The sequence below is a fragment of the Cryptosporidium bovis genome, assembly GCF_009768925.1.
Source record: "Cryptosporidium bovis isolate 45015 chromosome Unknown contig_16, whole genome shotgun sequence".
NCBI lineage: Eukaryota > Apicomplexa > Conoidasida > Eucoccidiorida > Cryptosporidiidae > Cryptosporidium > Cryptosporidium bovis.
This window is the reverse complement of record NW_027125032.1, coordinates 77822-99173: the sequence shown is the minus strand read 5'-3', so window position 1 is coordinate 99173 and position 21352 is coordinate 77822. Positions and strand designations below refer to the sequence as shown.

Here is a 21352-nt window from a genome sequence, read left to right as displayed (position 1 = left end):
TAAATCTAATAGACATTTAGTTTCATTTCATTTACCATTAAATATTTCAATTCGCTTTTTATGTCGTTTTTATTTCAAATTTTTAATAATAATGTGAAAAGCAATGATAGTAGCTAAAACCACTATGACCTTTATTTCATGAGCATAACACTGGTGTATTACCATCAATAATGGGAATATATAGCATTACTTGGCCTTTTTGATTGTTAAATCTAAATTTTTCGTATTCTATTGCGGAGGGTATATAAGATGATATGATAATTCCCCAATTTGGTTTTATGCTGAGAGTCAATTTACCATTTTCACTATTGAAGGAGTTTTCGGGATCTAGAATATCCCTCCATCTGCCGTTTGGGCCGTTCCAATTTATAGTAATGTCATTAATATATTCAGAGTCAATATTAATACCAACTAGAATGAATTCTTCCTTTAATTGTCTTTTATAAATGAAAAGTTTATTTGTATTAAATACATGATTATATTCACCGAAATTCAGTATTTCACCTATTAGAGGATATATTCTTATGCAGGATAAAAATCTAATAAGATTATACAATCCATCACATTTGCACTTGTTTTTGTATCTTATTAAATCGTCTATTGATATTTTTGGTCTTAATGGAAAATCTGCTTCCTTTCCACAACCTTTAATGCCTTTAAAATTAAACTCGCTTCCATAGTATATCGAGGGTGAACCTTGAATTGTAAATAGTATCATATATATAGTATAAAGATATTCTTCCCTGTCTACTTGACTTGATATTCTGCTTACATCATGATTGTCGACAAAATTGTACATCCAACCATAATTCAGCAATTCGTTTTGTTGAATTATTGCATCAACTATAATCTCTACATTCATATTGTTGTGACTTGTCCATATTGCACTCCATAATTGGTAATTTGTTATTCCATCGAATGGCTGATTCGCGTCTATATAACTTTTTATGTTTGAATATATGCTTGGTTTTACCCACAATTTACCATCTCCATGCACAATCTCACCAATGAGAACAAATTTTTCACCAAAATTGTTCTTGCAATACTGTCTAAATTGTTTCCAAAAATCAATACTTAAACAATCTGCGGCGTCTAACCTAAGACCATCAATGTTGAATTCATTATACCAATATTTCACAGCATCGTATAAATACTTTTTAACATTATAGTTATCGTGATCTAATGTTACCAATTCATAGTAACCATGCCATGGCGTATAGTTAAAATTGTCCCCTTTCGGTGAACTTTCATTGAAATCTATATTTTTAAACCAAGTATAGTATTCAGAGATTTCACCTTTAATTTGTAGATCCTTGAAGGCAAAAAAATTCCTTCCTACGTGATTAAACACTGTATCAATTACTACTTTTATACCAAATGAATGATAAACCCTCACTAATTTCTTAAAATGATCATTGCTACCTAATCTTTTATCTATTTTATATAGGTCACTTGTATCATAACCATGGGAATACGACTCAAATACAGGCCCGATGTAAACCCCTCCTATCTTTAAACTCTTTAAATGATATACCCATTCTAAACTATACAACTCCTCAATTCTATTTTCAACATGCCCATCTTCCAAGTTATATCTTGGTGCCCCACACAATCCTATTGGATAAATGTGATACCAATTACAATATTTGTACCATTCATTTTCTAAATTTATTTTTGCCATTTTAACTAGTATTTATTCGCACTGTTTGTTATACTATTTCTCATTATTCCATTAATAAATATTTTTGATTTTTGTTCTACATTAGTTATATTTAAGTTTAATACGTACAATATGGAATTCAATAATAAAAGGAAGGCCATTATTAACCGGTGTAACACTAAATTTGTGCATGCATACATGCATCTGCTAATATTAATGTTGATAGGCAAATATAAAGGAAAAAACGCAATATAGTAAAATAGATAATAAATAAAATTAATTATGAGGTTCTAATTATTCTTTTGAGATTCAGAACCTGCATCACTGTATTTAAATGGAATAAATTTAACGCCATTTAAGTATGGCTGCAGTACCTCTGGTACTATTAAACCATCGGTAGTTTGATAATTCTCAACAATGCAACACAGAGTCCTTTGAACAGCACATAGCGTACCATTAAGGAAATGACAATACTTTTTCTCTCTTTCTCCTTTACTGAATCCAAGACGACATTCTAGAGCTCTGGATTGGTAGTCCGTACAATTTGAACAAGATACAAGCTCCCTATAGGCATTATATCCTGGGAACCATGCTTCTAGGTCGTATTTTTTAGAAGCAGCATCATTAAGTGCGGAAGAAACTATGGAAACCACTCTGTATGGTAATTTCAATGATTGATAAAATTCCTCAGATAAGTTTATCATCTCTTCGTGTATTTCATTAGATTTCTCAGGTACAGTTACACAGAATTGTTCAACCTTTTCAAATTGGTGAACTCTAAAAATACCCCATGTGTCTTTGCCATGAGCTCCTGCCTCTTTCCTGAAACATGTTGAAATACCAGCATATTTTATTGGTAAATCCTTCTCTTCTAAAGTAACATTGTAGTGCATTGCTGCAATTGGCTGTTCAGAAGTAGCAATCAAAAACAGACTATTTGAATCAACTTCGCCCTTACTGTTATTCGGGATGTGATAAAGAGTTTCCTCAAAATCCTGTAATTCCGCTGACCTACTCATTAAATCTCTTTTCATAAAATAAGGTGGTTGAATTGCTTGGTATCCCCTACTAACCAAAAAGTTGATTCCATAATTAACAAGAGCCATGCTCATTAACACACCATATTCTTTCAAAAAGTAGCCTCTATGTCCTGCTAACTCTGCTCCTTTATTTAAATCAAAAAAACCAAGTCTAGCCATAACCTCATTATGATGCATTTTACCAGGAGTTCCATCCACCTTAATATCTGGGATATTTCCCCAGGTTCTTAATACCAAATTGTCATCTTCTGTACTTGATATAGGTACGTCCGGTTGTAATACATTACCTATTTTGCTCCAAAATTCATTCCTCAAATCCTCCGTTGTAGCTGCTTCCCTCTCAATGCTCGGGATGCTTTTTTTAAGTTCCGCACTCTTCTCCATAAGGTCCTTACAATCAGCTTTTGGATCTTTCTTTTTTATAAGTGCTACTTCTTTAGATATAGAATTTAACTCCTTTTTAGCCTGTTCAAGTTTGAAAACGTCCTCACGCCATTTTTTGTCTAACTTAACTAATTCCTCCAAATTTTCTAAACTTCTAAATCTACTAGTTTCAGACTCAGCTATTTTGCAGTAGTCACCTCCTTTTTCTACTCTAATTCTATTTATATCAATTGGCATCTTTCTAACTGTTTGTCAACTCTAAATGGTTATTAATAATACAAAATAACACACCGTTCTCTTATTTAAATAATGACTTTAATAAATATCTTAAAAACAAGAATTCGCTATACCTTTAACAACTGTTATTCAACTAACAATGAAATATAACTTTGCTAATATTATTTATTTAATTGTTATTGCACCTAAATTGACGACTGCATCTTATATGTCATAATTACAGAAAATTATATGAAAAAAATAGTTTAGTTAATATTAGTCTAATTAATATATTTGAGCGCCTGATGTATGTATATTTATACACCACTATTAATGATAAATTACATATCTAGGTTTTGTTTTCCTTGTTTTACAATAAAAATGGAACTTAAATAAGGTGTGACCTTTATACATCACAAACCATAAGTATATATATGTAAATAGAAAGATACAACGAAAAATAAAATTCCCTCACAACCGCTTTAGACTAGAGCTTGGCGGTATGAGAGAAACAAAGTGGCATAAAACTATGTTTATATAAAAATTGTTAAATCAAATTATAGTGAATATAAAGAACACAATATACATGATTCATAGCCGATCCACTGTAATTTGTATATTTTTAGTAATAGGTTTATCAAAAATTTAAAGTAATGCAAAATTAAAGTGTAATTAATAAAATTGGTATCGTAAATATAGCGCCAAATACTTAATAGATGTTAGGGATTTATAAGTTAATGCACAAAAGCATAAAATAAGAGAAAACTGATATTCGAGTTAGAGTGAATTCATAGTTGGCAAGATTCACAGATGCATTTAAAAAAATATTGTTTACTGTATAGCAAGACAAATAATAATTTTTAATACTATGAATAGGGATAGAAATGACAGAAAGAGAACAATGAATAATAGTAAACATTATAACAATTCGGGAACAAAAACAAGCAGAAACCTCAACAACAATGATCTTAATAGTAGAATTTGGAAGTCTAGAGGAGGATCCAGACACAAACGTTATTATCATGTGAATTCTAATGATGAAAGGGACCACTATACAAGCAATCATTGGGCAAGGAGAGGAGCTGGATTTAGGGGTAGATATAGTAAGAGAGGTGGTAACGCGTGTCATAGGAGAAACTACTCAGATCATAGTTGGATGAAGTCTTATGAAGATATGATTTGGGATAACTACGATAATGAAGATGTTGCAATTGATTTGCCTAAAGTACTTCAAAAATTAAGGGCAGATAGTTTGAATACAAGGTATTTTAGCAATCCGTTATCTATACGCGGAAGTTTTGGAGTGAGAAAGCATTTGAATGATAATGAGAAACGTCCAAGTTGCATTTCAGAAGACAAGCTATGTTCGAGGTGCTTTAGAGTTCATCCATATCACTATTGCATATTAAGAAGGTGTTTTATTTGTTCAAGTAGATACCATTCTCCATTTGTTTGTCCATGGAGACCTATAGAAGGCGAACCAGTGAAGTCTTGTAAATATTGTGATGGTATATCTTACAATTTAAATAACTCATTCGATTACTCTATTTCAGGAAAACATGTTTGCAATAACTTTAATAATGAGTCAATAGATGGGGACTTCGATGATATTTATAATGACGATAGTCTTAACATCATAGATGTGAATGATTGCATAGAATATAATGAGAGAATGTATAATAGTATTGGAGATTATTCGCACAATGGTGCGGATAAAAGTGTAAGATACAATAAGAATAGTAGAGTTAATAATAGTGACAGAACTAATGCTAACAATAGCAACATCGTTAATAGTTACATTCAAACTAGGAATATTTTAAATAGTGTAAATACTAGACCCGCAACTGATAGTGGTATTGTTAGTAGTACTAGTACTAGTAATAATGTTACAGGTGACACTGCTAGAATCGCTAGTATTCATAACAATAGTGATAATGATAGTAATAAGAGCAAGGGAAAAACTCCTTTTACTATAAACTTTAGAGGTAGAACAGATGTTCCGGAAGACTTTAACTCTTGTATTAGGAAGGGATATGAAGAGAGCATACTTTTTATGGCAGATGAGAGTACCGTTGATATTAGAGAAGAGCTTGAAATTGTGTGTTATTCCTGTTCAAAAAGGGGTCACATCATATGCAACAGTGTCCCTCCATTTCAAAACAGTATTAAAAAGGCATATTGTGCATTATGTGGTGAAGTCGGGCATAACTATGAATTATGTAATAAATATAAAAGAAGGGACCATGAGTATTATTTTGAAGAGGAATTTGAGTATTTATTGTCATTAGAGGAGAGGAGATACAAGAGGGAGCAACTTAAAATTGAAAATGAAAGATTGGAGCAAATCAGGAGAAACAACAGAACAAAACTCAAAATTTATGATAATTCTAATTTAGATAGCGAAGCAAATGTAAGAGAAAGTAATCATAATGACAAATGTCCTGAAAACAAAGATCTTGAAAAAGATAATAATGTGTGTGATAATGAATACGAATATGGAACTTATGATGAAAGTCGTGAAAGTGATAGTGATAGCAATAGCAATAATGATGACAATAATAAGGGTAATAATAATAATTGGAGTTATAGTTATTACCATAATATAAAAGATAGTAATGATGTAATATGTGATGCAGATGAAGATTGTTACAGAGAAGAAGGAAGTGATCAAAAAAAGGTGAAAAAGGAGAATGAATTCCAACCAAGTTGCAATAAAAATCCCTCAATTAATGAGAACTTATTAGATGATTCTAATTCCAATAATAAGCTGATAAGAAGAAGTAAAAATGGTATGAAGTGGTTATCTGGGATGAAATCTTTTAGCAGAAGTGAATTAATATCAATAAATAGCATATCTACAATAGAAACAAGTGAATACAATAAATATAAGATTAAAAGAGATAACTCAATGAGAGATTGCAACGGAGACAGAATGAACTATTTTGACGTACCTGACGAATCATCTGAAATCTCAGAGAAAGGGTATAATTCTTTAGATATGAAATTTAATGTTAATGAGGAATCAATTAACAATAAATCGGATTCTCCAGAATGTACTTCGAAGGGGAAAATTTACAAGAAAAACACTCACATATAGGAGAAATCAAAGATAGCATGTAACTTTGTTAGTAAATTTACTCCCGTTTTACTCTTTGTTTACAATAAAAGTTAAGGCTATAGAAATACAAATGTTCATTTAGTGTCCCAATATTAGACGATAAACTGGCGCTGAAGGCCCTTTTTCCATTGTACTTGTAAATTTCATATTTGTTATTTTTTACACTTATTTCCCGTATATATTGTCTATTTTTAAATAACTCGACTGCGGTATGTCATGGTTGTTTGTGTATATTTTCTCCAGCCCCAACTATCATGGATGCATTTGTAAAGAAATACTATAATAGCGAGAAAGAAGTTACAGGAATTGAAATAAATAGAGATATATGTAAATTGCTGTTTCAAGGTGCAGAAGCTGTAAGTCTGAATATTGAACCAAATTAAGCATTACATCATATGACTATTTTGTCCATATTTGTTGTTTTAGAAAATATTTGAAGCTAATTTATTAGGGAAGAGAATAATAATCAAGCACAGGTTTGAGAAAAAATACAGACAAGTACATTTAGATAGGAACTTAAGAAATAGCCGAATAACGAAAGAGTCAAGAAACCTTGTAAAGTGTTTTATTAATGGAATAAACTGTCCAAATGTTCACTTTGTTGATGTTAATAACGGAATTATTATTATGGATTATATTCATGGCGTTACACTAAATAATTATTTAAACAAAATTTGTTGCGAATCTGAGAAAATTGACCATAATCTAAGAGGTAAGTTATTGAAAAGCAAGAATAGTGAATTTTTAGGTTAAATAATCTCAATTATACATGTATTTGTATGCGTAACTAGAAATATCATATGAAATAGGCCGTGCAATCTCAAACTTGCATAATTATGTAATACATGGGGATTTAACAGCTTCAAATATAATTATAAACGAAGAAAAAGATGAATATGGATATTATAAAAACTTAATTAACTTCATTGACTTTGGTCTTAGCTACTGTGACTCTCTTACTATTGAGGATAAAGCAGTTGATCTTTATGTTTTAGAAAGATCCTTAGAAGTCACTCATCCAAATATTAACATTGTAAGTCAACTATTGTTATCTTTAAGTCACAAATAATTAATACATTCATATTTAAAAGATGTGTTTAATTTTGGAAAAATATTCGGAAACCCAGATAAACAGTAAACAAATAATTAATAAATATAAGCAAGGTGAGTTAACTCCCTGATTTTACTCGTTGTATTAATTCACGTTTTTTATGCCAAATATCACTCATTGTTTTTATAGTTAAATCAAGAGGAAGAAAAAAAGACTAGTTATTAATAAGTACTATGTTTAAATATATTAATTGTAGGCATTATTCTTCTATTTTATTAAATACTCAAATGAGTTTAATTAATAGTCATTTATGTTTCTATTTTGTTTCGTAAATCAATTATTATTTTCCACATGTGATATTGCATGCATTTAAATTAAATAGTTACGGTATAATTAGAGAAAGACGTTAGTCCATTTCTTTATTTTCCACAAATCTATGATTTACAGATTAGCTATATGAATTTAAGAGTAAATAGGGAACGAAATTAATGTTTCTATCAAATACTAAATTGTAATAAGTCAGTTTTATTCATTAAATTTGTTTGCTTAAAAGAATCAGATTGTGGGGATGGGAATTGTAATAGTAGGTAATCATTGTAGACATTACGGGCAAATTCATGTGTGAGTGTCTGTAAAAAGCCTTCAAATTGTCAAAATTTGATTTAAAATAAAAATAATTAAAAGTGAATATTTTAACAAATAATATAATATTATGAATAGTTACCTTTAGAAAAAGTGAGAAAAAAGTATAAATATTCAGTGATATTTTAAAGGGAGGTACACCAAAAATAGATGAATTAAAGAGTAATGGTGAAAATACTTGGGTTGCTACTATTGCTTGTGGTTATATTAAAAACAACTAAATCCTATACAACAATAGAAACCAGTTTAGTGGATGAATATATAAATGGGTACTATAATAATATCTATATAGATGAAGAACTATTGGTACATCTTAAAAATAATGAAAATGATGAATATATTAAAAATTTACTAGTTAATAGTCACCGCAAAGACGTAATAAATGAACTTGGAGGAAGTGAAAAAATATTAGAGTTAATAAAACTACTTAAAGATAGCAAAAATGAAGAGGAGGAGGAGGAGGAAAAAGTTGGATCAATTTACGGTTACAGTTATGAGCTGAGAGATAATCTTGATAAGATAATATTAACATCAAGATTAGATGGCAATTACCATAATTATTTAAATAGTAAAGGTGAAATAAATCGTAACAGCAAAGAAATTCAAGTAACAAGTATAAAAATAAAGTTTAAAATTGATTTAAGAAATATTTTTGATATTAAAAACCAGAGAAAGTACGAATTTGAAGCAATAGTAAGTAAATTATTAAAAGACCCCAGTGATGGTTTAATACAAGAAAGAGTGAATGTTAAGGACAAAATTGTAGAGTTTTCAAATGGTTTTTATATAAATAATGGTGTTGAAAACCTGTTGAAAATTGAGTCGCCAATGGAGATGATAACTTTTAAAGAATTAGTGTTAATAGATAAAATAAATATGCTAATTGATAGTACAAATATAAAAAAGTCAAATAATGATTTATTAAAAGGCTATCCTGTATGTGAAATAAAGTGTGTAATAAAGGAATTACAAAATAAGATACAGTGGAGTGAGAGTATAAGCAGACTAAGTAGTGAAAATATCAGTTATATTAAAAGTTATAACTGGTGCAATAAATTAATATTTCATAATTGTGTTGATTTGGGAATAAAATCGTTTGAATTAAGTATAATAAGTGATAAGATGAAAAAAGAGATAGAACAAATAAGAACTAGTATAGATCATAAAATAAAAAGTCAAATAGAGAATTATTTTTTAAGTAATCTAGAAATGTTATCCATACCGTTTGATTTTAATATAATTATTGAGAGCATTATATTAAATGTTTTACTTGAAAAGAATAGTTTTGTAATAAAAAAAAACATGAACAATGATTTGATAATTAAATATGAAAAAATATCAGAGCATTCAAAGAGTATTGTTTGTCTAGAACAAATTTTAAATAATGTCGATTTAAAGTTGGAATTAGGCAACAAAAAAAATAATTATTCTAGTTATGAAAACAGACAACATAGAGTACTGTCTTCAAACGAATATATAGACAGTAATCATGAAATTTCAAGATTAAGTCCAGTAAAAAAGAGTAAATTAATTTTAAATATAGAACACGTGACTATTTTTATACAGAATATATTGCTAATACTAAAAACCAAGAGTAAAGCTAATTATTACTTACCATGGTATGTAAATAGATCGGGTATAATAAATATTAAAAGGAAGCAAGACGAGTTTGTCGGTCTTCTCTTTAGAGAATATGAGTTGTTGTTAAGACTATTTATGAAAAATAAATATATTGGTAAAGACATGTTCTACAGAATGGGTTTATTTAACATTTATTCACTGATATCTCACTTTAAATCTTATAATACTAATAACACAAATAATAGTGTAGATAATATATATAATCGCAAAAAAAGTCATGATATTAATGAAAATGGGTATATTATTGTAAATACAAGACTAAATTATGAAGATCAAATATTTATAACTAATATATATTCTCAAAATCTAATGTTTCACAAATTCAATATTAATAATAAAGGAAATATTAGATTAGAAAAATATAAAAAAATAGAATACTTCAAACCGATAAATGAATATTATACGCAGAATTCAGAGAATGATTTTTCAATTAATTTTAACGATGTTGAAGAATACTTTGATGGTATTGATTATTTATTAGATATCAATTATTACGAGCGTAATTTAATTAATAAAACTATAGAGGTATCAAGACCAATAAAAATAGTTGATTATATAAAAGGTAATTTAGACTTTTATTCAGAAAATACATTATTCCAAAATAATATAGGTAATTACGGGTTTAACATCGCATTTTTGAATTATATGTACTATTATACATTGAATTTGGATGATAATGTAATAGATTCAACACCATGGTGGATGGCATGGCAATCACAATTCTACCCACCCGTGTACTTTGGATTAGACAGTAAAATTGTGGACGAATTAGGTTTAAATGAAAAATACACAGAGGAAGATGGATATGATTACAATGAAGGAAATGAAAAGAGTTATTTTTCAAATTTAAGTAAGAAGATATTTAACTCAACATTAATTGAAATACCGATTAATTCGGACTTTCCTATTTCATTTTTTGATTTAGGTTCATATTTACCAAAAGACATAATATCAAAAGGAATGTTAGAATCAATAATAATGGAGGAAGTTGAGTTTATAAATCCAACTTTTAAGGGAATAGACTCACTACTAGATGGAAAGAATCGAAAATTTGACCTAATTCAGTTAACTAAAGAAAGACAACAAATATTAATCAATTCATGGAAAAGGTCAGACTTAATAAATGATCCAAATAATATGTTGTTTTATAATCATAATAAGTTGAGTCCAAAGACAGAATTCACCTTCAATCCCTGTATGCTAAATACTTTTTTTGATAATGATAGCTCTGAGTGGTTTTCAGCATGTGTAAAAAAATGGGAAATATATACCACCTTATTCGACCACTTTTCCTTAAAATCAAATCGCCATTTTAAGATATCCACTTTTTTTGATGTGATAAAAGAAGTTAAAATGATATTATATATTCAAAAGGAAATATACAAATAATATATTCGTTAATTGTATATATTTAAGTAAATATATTTATTTGTATCACACTTAAACTAACAAATCGTACATAAAAAGAAGGTAAACTAGAATTAGCATGATAAAAATAGAAAAAAGTAGTCAACAAAAGTTTTGATTAAGTAAATTGTGCAAGTATATTTCAATATAAAATTTACAAGGCCGATTAAATGCCATAAATATGATTAGGCGGGCCTATATATTACAGATAACTAAAAGTTTATATTTGACAATATGAGAAGTAAATAAATAGAACCATAGAGATAAAAGAAAATTTAACGAGTAAATAGAGTAAAATAATTCATAATTAATGGAGTTTTGTTTATTAGTTTCGAAAATATAAGATTACGTGAAGCGAGAAAGGTTTCCCTTTTTCTTTGGATCTACAAAGAGTAATTATTCAAATACATTCTGGCAAGTTACACTGTTGCTCGTTGATTGGAAATAGGATATAATACTTGAAAGCAATATTGGTTATTTGCTTCAGGGGTACCCAGGGTAAATTCATTTCTATTTTTTTCAAAGCAAAATCAACCATATAGTAATTATAATTGATAGTAATGAGTAGAAATACTAATAATTCAGGTAAAATAAAAGGTTCAAAAAAGAATAAGGTAATAAAAAGAGAAAGCAACGTAAATGAGGAAACAAAAAGGAGATTGATAATAAAAGGATCTAAATGTAAAGAGAATATACAACTGCTATTAAAAGATCTAGTTAAACTATTTCCAAAAACATATACAAAAATAGTAACAGGTATTTCAAAAGGTGAATTAATAGTAACACCATGGGAAGACCAAATAAAAATGGAAAGATTAGCTTATAAACATGGTGCTGCAATTAGTGTTTTCGCAAATAGTTCAAAAAAGCATCCATTTAGACTAATATTTACTAGATATTATGATAGTAATATAATGGAGATGTACGAGTTTAACGTATTAAGCTATAGGGGTATATTTACAAATATTGATTTACCAAACTATGGTTCAAAGCCAATTGTTATATGTCAAGGATCCCCCTTTGAATCTAATGAGGTCTATAAAAGTTTGAGAAATGTGTTTTTAGATTTATTTTCAGGTCCAATATTAAGAGGATCTAAAGTATCTTTAAAAGGATTTGATCATTTAGTACTTATAACAGCTTACGAATTAAATGAAGAGAAAAGAAAAAGTGATAGTATTGTTTCAAATAGAAATGAATCAAATATAGTAATAGACATAAGAAATTATGTCATTAATCTTGGTAAGAAAGAAAGTAGTGATTTAACTTACTTTTATTCCGATGAAAAATTAATACAAAATGGTTCACCTAGAGCATCAATAACACAAATAGGACTTAAAATAAAAATGGAATTAATTAGACACAAAACTCCAGAAAAATCAATGCTGAAATCAGCATTAGCAATTCCAAATGAAATTAAGGTAAAGAAAATAAAAAATATTAAAACAAATGTAATGGGTGAAACAGTTGGAAAGATTCATATTGGGAAACAAGATTTGTCAATGTTAAATACTCCTCATGCAAATGTACTTTCGAGAATAAACAAGGGTAATAACGGGCAACATTAAAATGAAAAAAGTTATATAGTGAGTTTTAGCTAATTAGAGTTATCAATAATATAGTTAAAACTAGCATTACCATGTAATTTTAACTTATTAAATCCAACAATACTTGTCTCTTTGTTTCTTTGCTCTTATGTCAAGTACATCCTCTCTTGACAAATTAAGATCTATTGATTTTACAACGGTCTTGTACTTGAACAGCCCTTGTTTCTCTCTGTATGAAATTGTATTGTTCTTGTCTTTATATTCATTCACGCTGTTTCCTGAAACTATATAATATTCTGTCGTAGAAACAAAATCTGAAGAGAATTCCCTATCTATAATTAGAGTTCTATCGCTTGCAATATTAATTACTTTTCTTCTCTCAGTAATTAAGGTATTTGGATGTTCAACTTCAATCATATCGCCTATATTTAACTCTTGTTGAAACTTTGTATGAAACCCCTTTACAGTTGTGTTTGAAGATATAATTCTACCTTGCCCCTTTTTAATAATTAATTTGTTATTATCAAATTCAGTTTGTTTTTCAGTAGAAACTGAGTCGTCTAAACCTAACTTATTTTCTTCTATGTTTATGCTATTTGAACTCGTTTTTTTTGTCTCTAGATCAGTTACATTTGTTATTTCCCTATTTGGTTTCTTAATAATGTTCTTATATTTCAATTTCCTTACTCTACTATATGGATCATTTTCTGCCATAATATGTGAGGAAAATTTTGACAAAAATATGGAAGTAAAGAGGATTATTACAGAGTTGAATAATAATTTGACAGTTTTGCTAAGTACTTATGTCTGGGAACTAAAGTAAATTGAACCAGTCGAGAAAATTATTTTAAGTAATAATCAGGTGTGAAAAATATGTCCTCTTTTCCTAAATAAATAAACCAAACAATACTTAACAGCTTGGATGTTTCCTTTTCACCCTTTTCAAGTTTTTAATTTTAATAAAATTAATCTAAAAAAAGTGGCGCCATATTTGTCGCGATACCGGGGTTATTATTGGAAATTGCATGTTTAAATATGAAAATCATATAAAATAGAGAATACAATCAGGATTTAAAACATATGTAAAGTTAAGGAAAGTGTTATATACTAGGCACATATTTTGAAGTTGATTTAACTTAATCCTATTATTTGATTGTTATTTTCCTCATAATCTTTTTATTTACATTTTAAAGTTTTATAATATATTTTAAATACTGGATCTTTTAAAAAAGGAATAAAAATATAAAAAATCTTGAGATAAACATTAAATTAACATTTTCTTTTATTCCTTCAAAAAGGAACTATTTACGTTTATTGAAGTCTCACTCTTTAATTCTGTCTGCATAGAAACTAGTTAAATATACTATATTTGAGATAAGTTATTTAAAAAGAAGCAATTAAATATTATAAAAAAATAAACAAAAAAATCAATACAACAATTAATAAAATAAAAGCAAATCAAAAAGAGTCTTAAATTTTTTTTATTATAAATAAATAATAATGAGTAAAGGTAAGAATTTGGGATTTAAGTTGTCTATTTGTTCAATATTTATTTTAGTTGCTAGTTTGGTCAATTCAATTATATTCGACCAGGCCAAAATGGAATGGATTTTTAGCAGGCAAGCAGACTCATGGATTTCTAAAGTAAGATCATATACTACCTTGTATGAATATTATCCAATTAGCTCGAATTCAATATCTATAAATTCATTGATTCTTGGGTCAGATTCAGTTGTTTCAAATTTGTATATGAACTATAAAGAGGCAACAGGTGAATCAATTAATATATTTAAAGAGAATGCAGATGCTATATTTGACTATTTTTTTTATGGTTTTGGTGTTGAAATAAAAGAATTTTCTACAAACAGTAATAATACAATAGATGATAATGAATATAAACATAAAAGAATAAATAGAAAAAAGATAATGGACAAATTAAGGCAAAAAACACAGCCTAGAAGTAATGTCAGAACATTAAAAGAAGAATACGATATTGAATTCCCAAATGGGACTTTTTATTGGCCAAATGATGTAGAAAAATGGGCTAAAATAAGATTTTTAGAATCGGGTTCTTTAGTAAATACGAATATTACAATGAGTACATATAATGTAAATAATAGTATGTTTAATAATACAAAAGAAATAGCACTTGTTTTCGAGGTGTTAGAGGATAACTTGTTTAGATGGGGAGGTAATTATATATGTGATGAACTTGTTCAAGAGCAACTTTCAAAAGAGAGTGCTACTGCAGGAAATTTTGTCTCCTCCCACGTACCAAATGAATTACAAAAAGCAAATCTTTTAGCCAAAAAAGGGCAAACTCTTTGGTATGGTTATCTAATTGGGTATCCAGATGGTAAATTAACAAAAATTGGTACTTTTGCTAGTTATATACCAGAAAAAGCTGATGATAGATTATTAATGCATATGTTTTCTAGACCATTTGCTTTTAATGAACCATTTTTGAAATTAGGAAAATATCCTGATTTAGGTCAGTATGATGCAGTATTATCAATTATAAATACTGAAGGTGAAAATGAAACTCCTTTTTATTTAAAAACTGGAACAATATCTTCACCTGGTAATCCTGGATTAGTTATTCCACCAAAGATGACCGGAAACTATGAAAGATATCCTTCAAAACATGATCCATATGATTACCAAGACCCTCTTGGTCCTTTATTTGTTCCTGGAAAGCATTGCAGTGAATTTCTTTTGAAACATTAATATAAATCACGTATTTTATACAACTTTTAGATAAAAAAAACTTATCAAGTTTATTATTTAGTATAAAAGTCGGCAAAAAGAAGACAAAAAAGCAATGAAAGATAATAGTAAAGAAAAAAAGATAACATGAAAACAATATTTTTGTTCTCAATACTACTGTTAAAATAGATATTTACGAGTTATTAATATATATCATATATTTTTTAAGAGTATTAATTTATACATACATACTTGAAGAATATAAATAATCCACTACTATTTTTAATTACTGTTAGTATTTGATTTTATTAGTGTATAAGATTTTCTTTATTAACTTTGCTAAAAAATTACACTATTTTTTCGAGTAGTAAATGAAATGAGAGAGAATTAGGTGCAACTTACTTATTTAATTTCCTGTTTTTTTGTTTTATTCTTATCATTATCATTGCAATTATTATTTATATAAATTGATGATAAAGTACTTAGAGAATTTATTTTTATCTTCTTTCTTCTATAAGTAACCTATATTTTTGTTAGCAGGGAGAGGATGGAAGTAAAAGTAATATCTTATTTTTCCTTTAGAGATTTAATATTAAGTTAGAGTATAAGGCGATTTTTTATTCAAATGAAAAAGTTAATTATATTATAATTGTGTGTATGTGTGCAAACAAAATGAAATGCATTTTAAATATTGAGATTTACTTATGCATCAAAAAAACTAGTGTTTACATATAAACCTACGCTATTTACTTAAAAATGAACGTAGGTGCTGGTAAAAGCAAAAAGAGACAGCGAGGTAAATCTGGGAATACTGATGATATTGATAATCAGGGAATATTAGAGGGATTTAAATTATCATATACCAAGGTTTCAAGAAATTTATCAGACAAACACAAAAATAAGCTACAAAAAGAAAATAATAATATAACCATCAATGATATCTCATCTGAATTAGATAAAAATGCTACTATTGAACCAAATATCCTAACTCGATTTGATTTAGATTACGCCTTTGGTCCATGTAGCGAGATTTCCAGAAAAGAGAGATTAGAAAGAGCAAAATTGTTTGGAGTCAAGATAAATAAAGATCTAGAAAATATAATAATAAGTGGAAAATTTGGATCCGAATCCATAATTGATAAACTTATGAACAACAGATCATCTTGAGATAATTAAGGAAATTATCTAGCAAATAACATAATATGATACTTTACACGCACATCTTCTAGATAAGGAATTAAAAGTAATAGGCAATTAATTAACAAAATATAGTCACATGAAAGAAATATTTCATTCCGAAATTTCTTCATTTAATTCCCTATATAAAATAGCTCAAGCCCCACATCAATTAATGGCGCCGAAAACTCGAATATTATAGCAATTAGTGGGCGGTTATTTAAATTAATTTGAGTATTTGCTTTAAATAATAATACATGTGAAATTAGATTAAAGAAATAAAAGGCAGTTAATTTTGATGTAGAACTAATATATTATTAGGTACAACACCAGCGTTAGAAACGATACTGAGAAATATATTGAGAGTAGTGTGTTATTATTACTGTGTAAATTTGTTTAATCCGTAGAATATATTTTTAGTATCCAAATATTTATTTTAGATAGTATATCTGTCTTATGAGTTTGCTAAAGATTTAGGAGTTTAGGAGTTCAGTAGTTTGCTTATTGCAGATAATTTTTGTTCCTTTAATAATTAATAACTAGTACTTGGTTATTGTGTATTATAAAGCAGAATAGATTTATTTGCCAAAAAAGGGTAAACATGGCGGTAAAGCAATTATTTAGGTAAAATAGGTTTTTTAAAGACAAAAAGATTATTAGTGCACAAACTAATTAGGTGAGAGTAAATAAACAATTAAATAATTTGTTTGAATGAATAATCAATCAGGTTAACAGGTTATACATGGAATGAACGAATAAGTGCTTTTTTTTTTCTTTACTATGATGTTGGTGAACGTTTTAAAGAATAGAATATCAGCACCAGAGACTTCATTGCCTATTTTTAATAGAAGTCATTCGTATTTACACAACTGTTTGGGTCATCAATCTGTAATAAAAATAGCAAGACAGCATGACATGGAAAGAAGGGACAAAATATGTGGCATAGATTGGACATGTGATGGCGATAAGTTAGTTTACTGTACAAGAAGTGAAATATATGTAATAGATCCAAATAAATTCATACCATTTACAACATTACCTGGAAAGTGGCTTAAGGGAATACCATCAAAAGTAAATAACTATCAATTGATATGTGCATCACTGAACAAGCCTGCAATAGAATTTTATGATACAAGAGCATCACTAACTAAATTTGAAATAGATATACCTTGTGAAATGTTATTAAACGTAGCATGGTCCAGTGACAATAGAAGAATAATAACAGGGGACAAAACAGATAATTTATTTTTAATAGATTTAAGATTTCCAAGGCCCTTTAATCTTCACTTACCACTTGAAAAAAAGAAGGAAGACTATAGTATTAACAAAAGTAGTGAATATAAGCAGAGTTTATTTATACAAGAGGGACTTGAAAATGATAACAGTAGCAATGATAAAGAATACATTGATATTGATGCAAATAAACAGGACAAAGGGATAAATATTGTAGATATATTATTTGAGGATATACTTAAAGAATCCCCATATTCAATAGTCGGCAATAAAAAATCAACGGAGGAAATAAATGATATAATTATAAGTAGTGACAATAAAAATATAATAATGGCTAGACACGATGGTAAGATAGAAGTGATAAGTATGGACATAAATAATAGCAACATAATAAATAATGATTTCATTAGTACATATAATACCAATGATAATGATCAATTTTATAGCAGAAACAACGCTAGTTCAAATATAAATTCATGTCTAGTGGATGATGTGAGTGGTTCAAAATCATGTATTGGTGGAGTTGATCCTTTAAACGACAATAATAGTAATATATTGAACGATAAAATAAACTCGAATTTGACTGGTACATTATTTAGCATGCATTTATATGGTTCAACATCAGTAGTAGAATCTTCTAATATTATTGCTAGTTTTGGATATGACCAAACGATTTCCTTATTCAACTTGGACAGAAAAACTGTAACTTCAACATTAAATAACATAGATGGTTGCATATCTACAATGAAATTTAACAATAAGAATAATGAATTATTTTCTGTTGGAATAACATCAGAGAAAAGAAGAAATAATGATGATCCAAATGACACATTAATGCTTTGCAATAGTGAGTTAAAAGCACTCGGTAGATTTGATATTCCAGGAAGGATTACCTCTTCTTCATGGCATCCAAATAGAAATATTCTTACCTTTTCATGCAATTCATTAGATAATAATAGTACTAATAATACAAGTAGTTCTAATAGTGGTGTCAATACATCATCTATACATTATAATAAGATTATATCTAGTGGACTTAACGGTCCAAATATACCTTTCGTTGGTTTTTTAACTATAGAATAATGAAACTTAGTGATTAAATGTAAGTTAAAGACTTCTTACAGGTTATTTATGTTTGCTTTTTTTCAACTGTAAATTTTTTTTCACTTCCTGTTAAATAAGAATTTAATTAAATTTTAAAGGCATTTTTGAATATAACACATTATGGCAGGGCTTAGGCAATACTAGTGAGAGGCAAAAAGAAAAGGTCGTTTATTGAGATCCAAGTTGTGTCTTTAAAGTGAAACAAATAGATATTTGGGGGGTTAATTGAAATAAAGTTAGCAGTCATGCGAACAGTAATATATATACAAAATGCAAAGTTTGTATGACAAAAATAACATTAATGTCTAGAAATTAGTGCAGAATATCGCAACAGTAGTAAGCATAAAAATAAACATTTTATTAATTAGTGGCATAAAACATTATTGATTTTTCTTTACCGATTTAGATTTACCACTATTATTGCCACCAGATGAAATCCATTGCGCAATAGGAACACCTTTGGTTAGATATCTTTTTATAAAGAAATCGAAAAACAAAGCAAAGTAAGAAATGTACATAAGGCACGCAAATACACCATTTGTTCTAATAAAATGACACCCAACTTGCAGTGGTTGTTGAACATATTCAACTGGGAATACATTAGAAAAAGGATGTTTGAATGAGAAATACATTCCGAATATAGTAAGTAAAGTGCCAATGATCATTTGAGTAATTTGAAGAATTGTGATAATAATTCCCCATTTTGGTTTAATACCACAACTGCTTAAATAATAATAAAAATACATAATTGAATGTACAAAATAATTAATGGCACAAAAGTAAGTTCCAATAGTTTGACAAGATACATAGGCATCCCATGTGTAAAGCAATACAGTTAAATGGTGAAACCAGTGTAAAAATGAAAGTGGTTTTTTTCTTGCAACAATAAAAAATGTATCAATCAATTCAAAATATTTAGAGTAAATAAATAAAGACAACCAAAGAGAGGCAGGACCCTTTGTAAGTGGTACAATTGGTGGAGAACAAACCGACGATATAAATCCATATTTAACTACATTTGTAATTATATATGGAAATAACCTAGATGTTCCAATTAGTGAAAAAATCGCTAAAAACAAATTCCAGTATTTAAGTGATTTATCTAACTTCATTGGTTTTCTTTTTTCCATTATTTTGGGTCCAAAATATACAAACAGAGCGTACAATATACATATGATATGTGCCAAATAATAGTTCTCATTTGTCCATATAAATAAACTTATCCCATTCCATCTTTCCTCTATAGGTAATATAAAATATCTAAACCAGGGTATTTCCTTAAGTAAATTCATAAATTCGTTATCCATTGGGATCTCCCATACTCCTGTTTTATTGTTTATTATATATTTACTATCATTATTTTTAATTATCATCTTTATTTATCTTGATATATTATTTATTTAATTAATTCACCGAACTTGTTTACTTGAGTATGTACAGTAAAAGCGATAAAATTACAATTAAAATGTAAATTCAATTTCTATTTATGATGTATATATTTTAATATACAATTATCTATATTAATGCAAATTATAATGACCACTAAAGATTAAATGACTTTATACATAAGATTGAAATGTTAACTTATGATAGGTTTTGCAAGTGCCACATAAATCAGCCTTAAACATGTAGTTAATTAAAGTATTATTGTTACTTACAATTTTCTTGTTTCCAGTTAATTAAATTAACACTATATACTACCTTAATTCATATAATGAATATTTATTAGTGAGAAATATACAATTGATTATTACCTTGTTTTACTGCAGATATTACTATAATTCAAAAGTATCCTCAAGTTAAAACAAATATAAATGCTTACTCTTTTATTAAATTGTGATATTTAAAAAGAAAAATATGAAATTTAAGTCTGTCTTTACTGATTCTATTTTGGAATTAAAACATTACTTGAAAAAAAATTGTCACTGGTTTTTTTTACTTGTAATTTTGTTTTGGCACCACACGAATTTTTATAATGGAACCGGGTTAATGAATATAATATATTTTTTAAAGGTCTGAATTAAATTAAAATACAACAATTAACGTTAATCACAACTTTTGCTTTCAATTTATACTAAATTGTTATCTTAAATTTCTCTGTTTTGCATATGTCAGATTATTTAATGTAACTTGTTGCATTACTGTTCTCAATTGAATACCAATCAAAGACAGGAAAAAAAAGATTCCCCACATATGTTTGCCATTAATAGTTTTGCATACCGGGAATCTGCCTAGTTCCCAACTTTTATTCCCACTTTCAAAAATTGCATTGATCCTATAAAACAAAACCATTACTTGGAGTTTTCATGAAGTCGTTTTATTATCTTTCTCAACGCAAGAGAAGCAGGTACACATAAAATATTATAGGATATAGTAATTTACTTATATATTAATTCCTTGCTATTTGCTTTACCTATATTTTTCTAC

The 21352-nt window shown here is 27.9% G+C and overlaps 11 protein-coding genes across 11 annotated transcripts; 7 read left to right on the top strand and 4 right to left on the bottom strand.

Moving 5' to 3' along the window:
* Nucleotides 1–136: 136 nt before the first annotated feature.
* FG379_000791 (alpha amylase) lies at nucleotides 137–1681 on the bottom strand (the record flags this gene model as incomplete). The annotated part of the gene is made up of 1 exon (XM_067326201.1): nucleotides 137–1681. The coding sequence occupies one exon, from the start codon at nucleotides 1679–1681 to the stop codon at nucleotides 137–139; it is 1545 nt and encodes a 514-aa protein (XP_067182886.1).
* A 269-nt stretch (nucleotides 1682–1950) lies between these two features.
* FG379_000790 (seryl-tRNA synthetase) lies at nucleotides 1951–3321 on the bottom strand (the record flags this gene model as incomplete). Its single annotated transcript, XM_067326200.1, has 1 exon — nucleotides 1951–3321. The coding sequence occupies one exon, from the start codon at nucleotides 3319–3321 to the stop codon at nucleotides 1951–1953; it is 1371 nt and encodes a 456-aa protein (XP_067182885.1).
* Nucleotides 3322–4168: 847 nt separating this feature from the next.
* FG379_000789 (uncharacterized protein) lies at nucleotides 4169–6397 on the top strand (the record flags this gene model as incomplete). Its single annotated transcript, XM_067326199.1, has 1 exon — nucleotides 4169–6397. The coding sequence occupies one exon, from the start codon at nucleotides 4169–4171 to the stop codon at nucleotides 6395–6397; it is 2229 nt and encodes a 742-aa protein (XP_067182884.1).
* A 275-nt stretch (nucleotides 6398–6672) lies between these two features.
* Nucleotides 6673–7487, top strand: FG379_000788 (uncharacterized protein; the record flags this gene model as incomplete). Its single annotated transcript, XM_067326198.1, has 3 exons — nucleotides 6673–6774; nucleotides 6845–7130; nucleotides 7210–7487. 3 exons carry the CDS (start codon nucleotides 6673–6675, stop codon nucleotides 7485–7487), a joined length of 666 nt encoding a protein of 221 aa, XP_067182883.1.
* A 789-nt stretch (nucleotides 7488–8276) lies between these two features.
* FG379_000787 (uncharacterized protein) lies at nucleotides 8277–11141 on the top strand (the record flags this gene model as incomplete). The annotated part of the gene is made up of 1 exon (XM_067326197.1): nucleotides 8277–11141. One exon carries the CDS (start codon nucleotides 8277–8279, stop codon nucleotides 11139–11141), a length of 2865 nt encoding a protein of 954 aa, XP_067182882.1.
* Nucleotides 11142–11719: 578 nt separating this feature from the next.
* Nucleotides 11720–12727, top strand: FG379_000786 (uncharacterized protein; the record flags this gene model as incomplete). Its single annotated transcript, XM_067326196.1, has 1 exon — nucleotides 11720–12727. One exon carries the CDS (start codon nucleotides 11720–11722, stop codon nucleotides 12725–12727), a length of 1008 nt encoding a protein of 335 aa, XP_067182881.1.
* Nucleotides 12728–12814: 87 nt separating this feature from the next.
* FG379_000785 (uncharacterized protein) lies at nucleotides 12815–13420 on the bottom strand (the record flags this gene model as incomplete). The annotated part of the gene is made up of 1 exon (XM_067326195.1): nucleotides 12815–13420. One exon carries the CDS (start codon nucleotides 13418–13420, stop codon nucleotides 12815–12817), a length of 606 nt encoding a protein of 201 aa, XP_067182880.1.
* A 786-nt stretch (nucleotides 13421–14206) lies between these two features.
* Nucleotides 14207–15433, top strand: FG379_000784 (uncharacterized protein; the record flags this gene model as incomplete). Its single annotated transcript, XM_067326194.1, has 1 exon — nucleotides 14207–15433. The coding sequence occupies one exon, from the start codon at nucleotides 14207–14209 to the stop codon at nucleotides 15431–15433; it is 1227 nt and encodes a 408-aa protein (XP_067182879.1).
* A 735-nt stretch (nucleotides 15434–16168) lies between these two features.
* Nucleotides 16169–16579, top strand: FG379_000783 (uncharacterized protein; the record flags this gene model as incomplete). The annotated part of the gene is made up of 1 exon (XM_067326193.1): nucleotides 16169–16579. The coding sequence occupies one exon, from the start codon at nucleotides 16169–16171 to the stop codon at nucleotides 16577–16579; it is 411 nt and encodes a 136-aa protein (XP_067182878.1).
* A 792-nt stretch (nucleotides 16580–17371) lies between these two features.
* Nucleotides 17372–18904, top strand: FG379_000781 (WD40 repeat; the record flags this gene model as incomplete). Its single annotated transcript, XM_067326191.1, has 1 exon — nucleotides 17372–18904. One exon carries the CDS (start codon nucleotides 17372–17374, stop codon nucleotides 18902–18904), a length of 1533 nt encoding a protein of 510 aa, XP_067182876.1.
* A 401-nt stretch (nucleotides 18905–19305) lies between these two features.
* On the bottom strand, nucleotides 19306–20298 carry FG379_000780 (7 pass integral membrane with FLHWFHH motif shared with fatty-acyl elongase; the record flags this gene model as incomplete). Its single annotated transcript, XM_067326190.1, has 1 exon — nucleotides 19306–20298. One exon carries the CDS (start codon nucleotides 20296–20298, stop codon nucleotides 19306–19308), a length of 993 nt encoding a protein of 330 aa, XP_067182875.1.
* Nucleotides 20299–21352: the final 1054 nt, after the last annotated feature.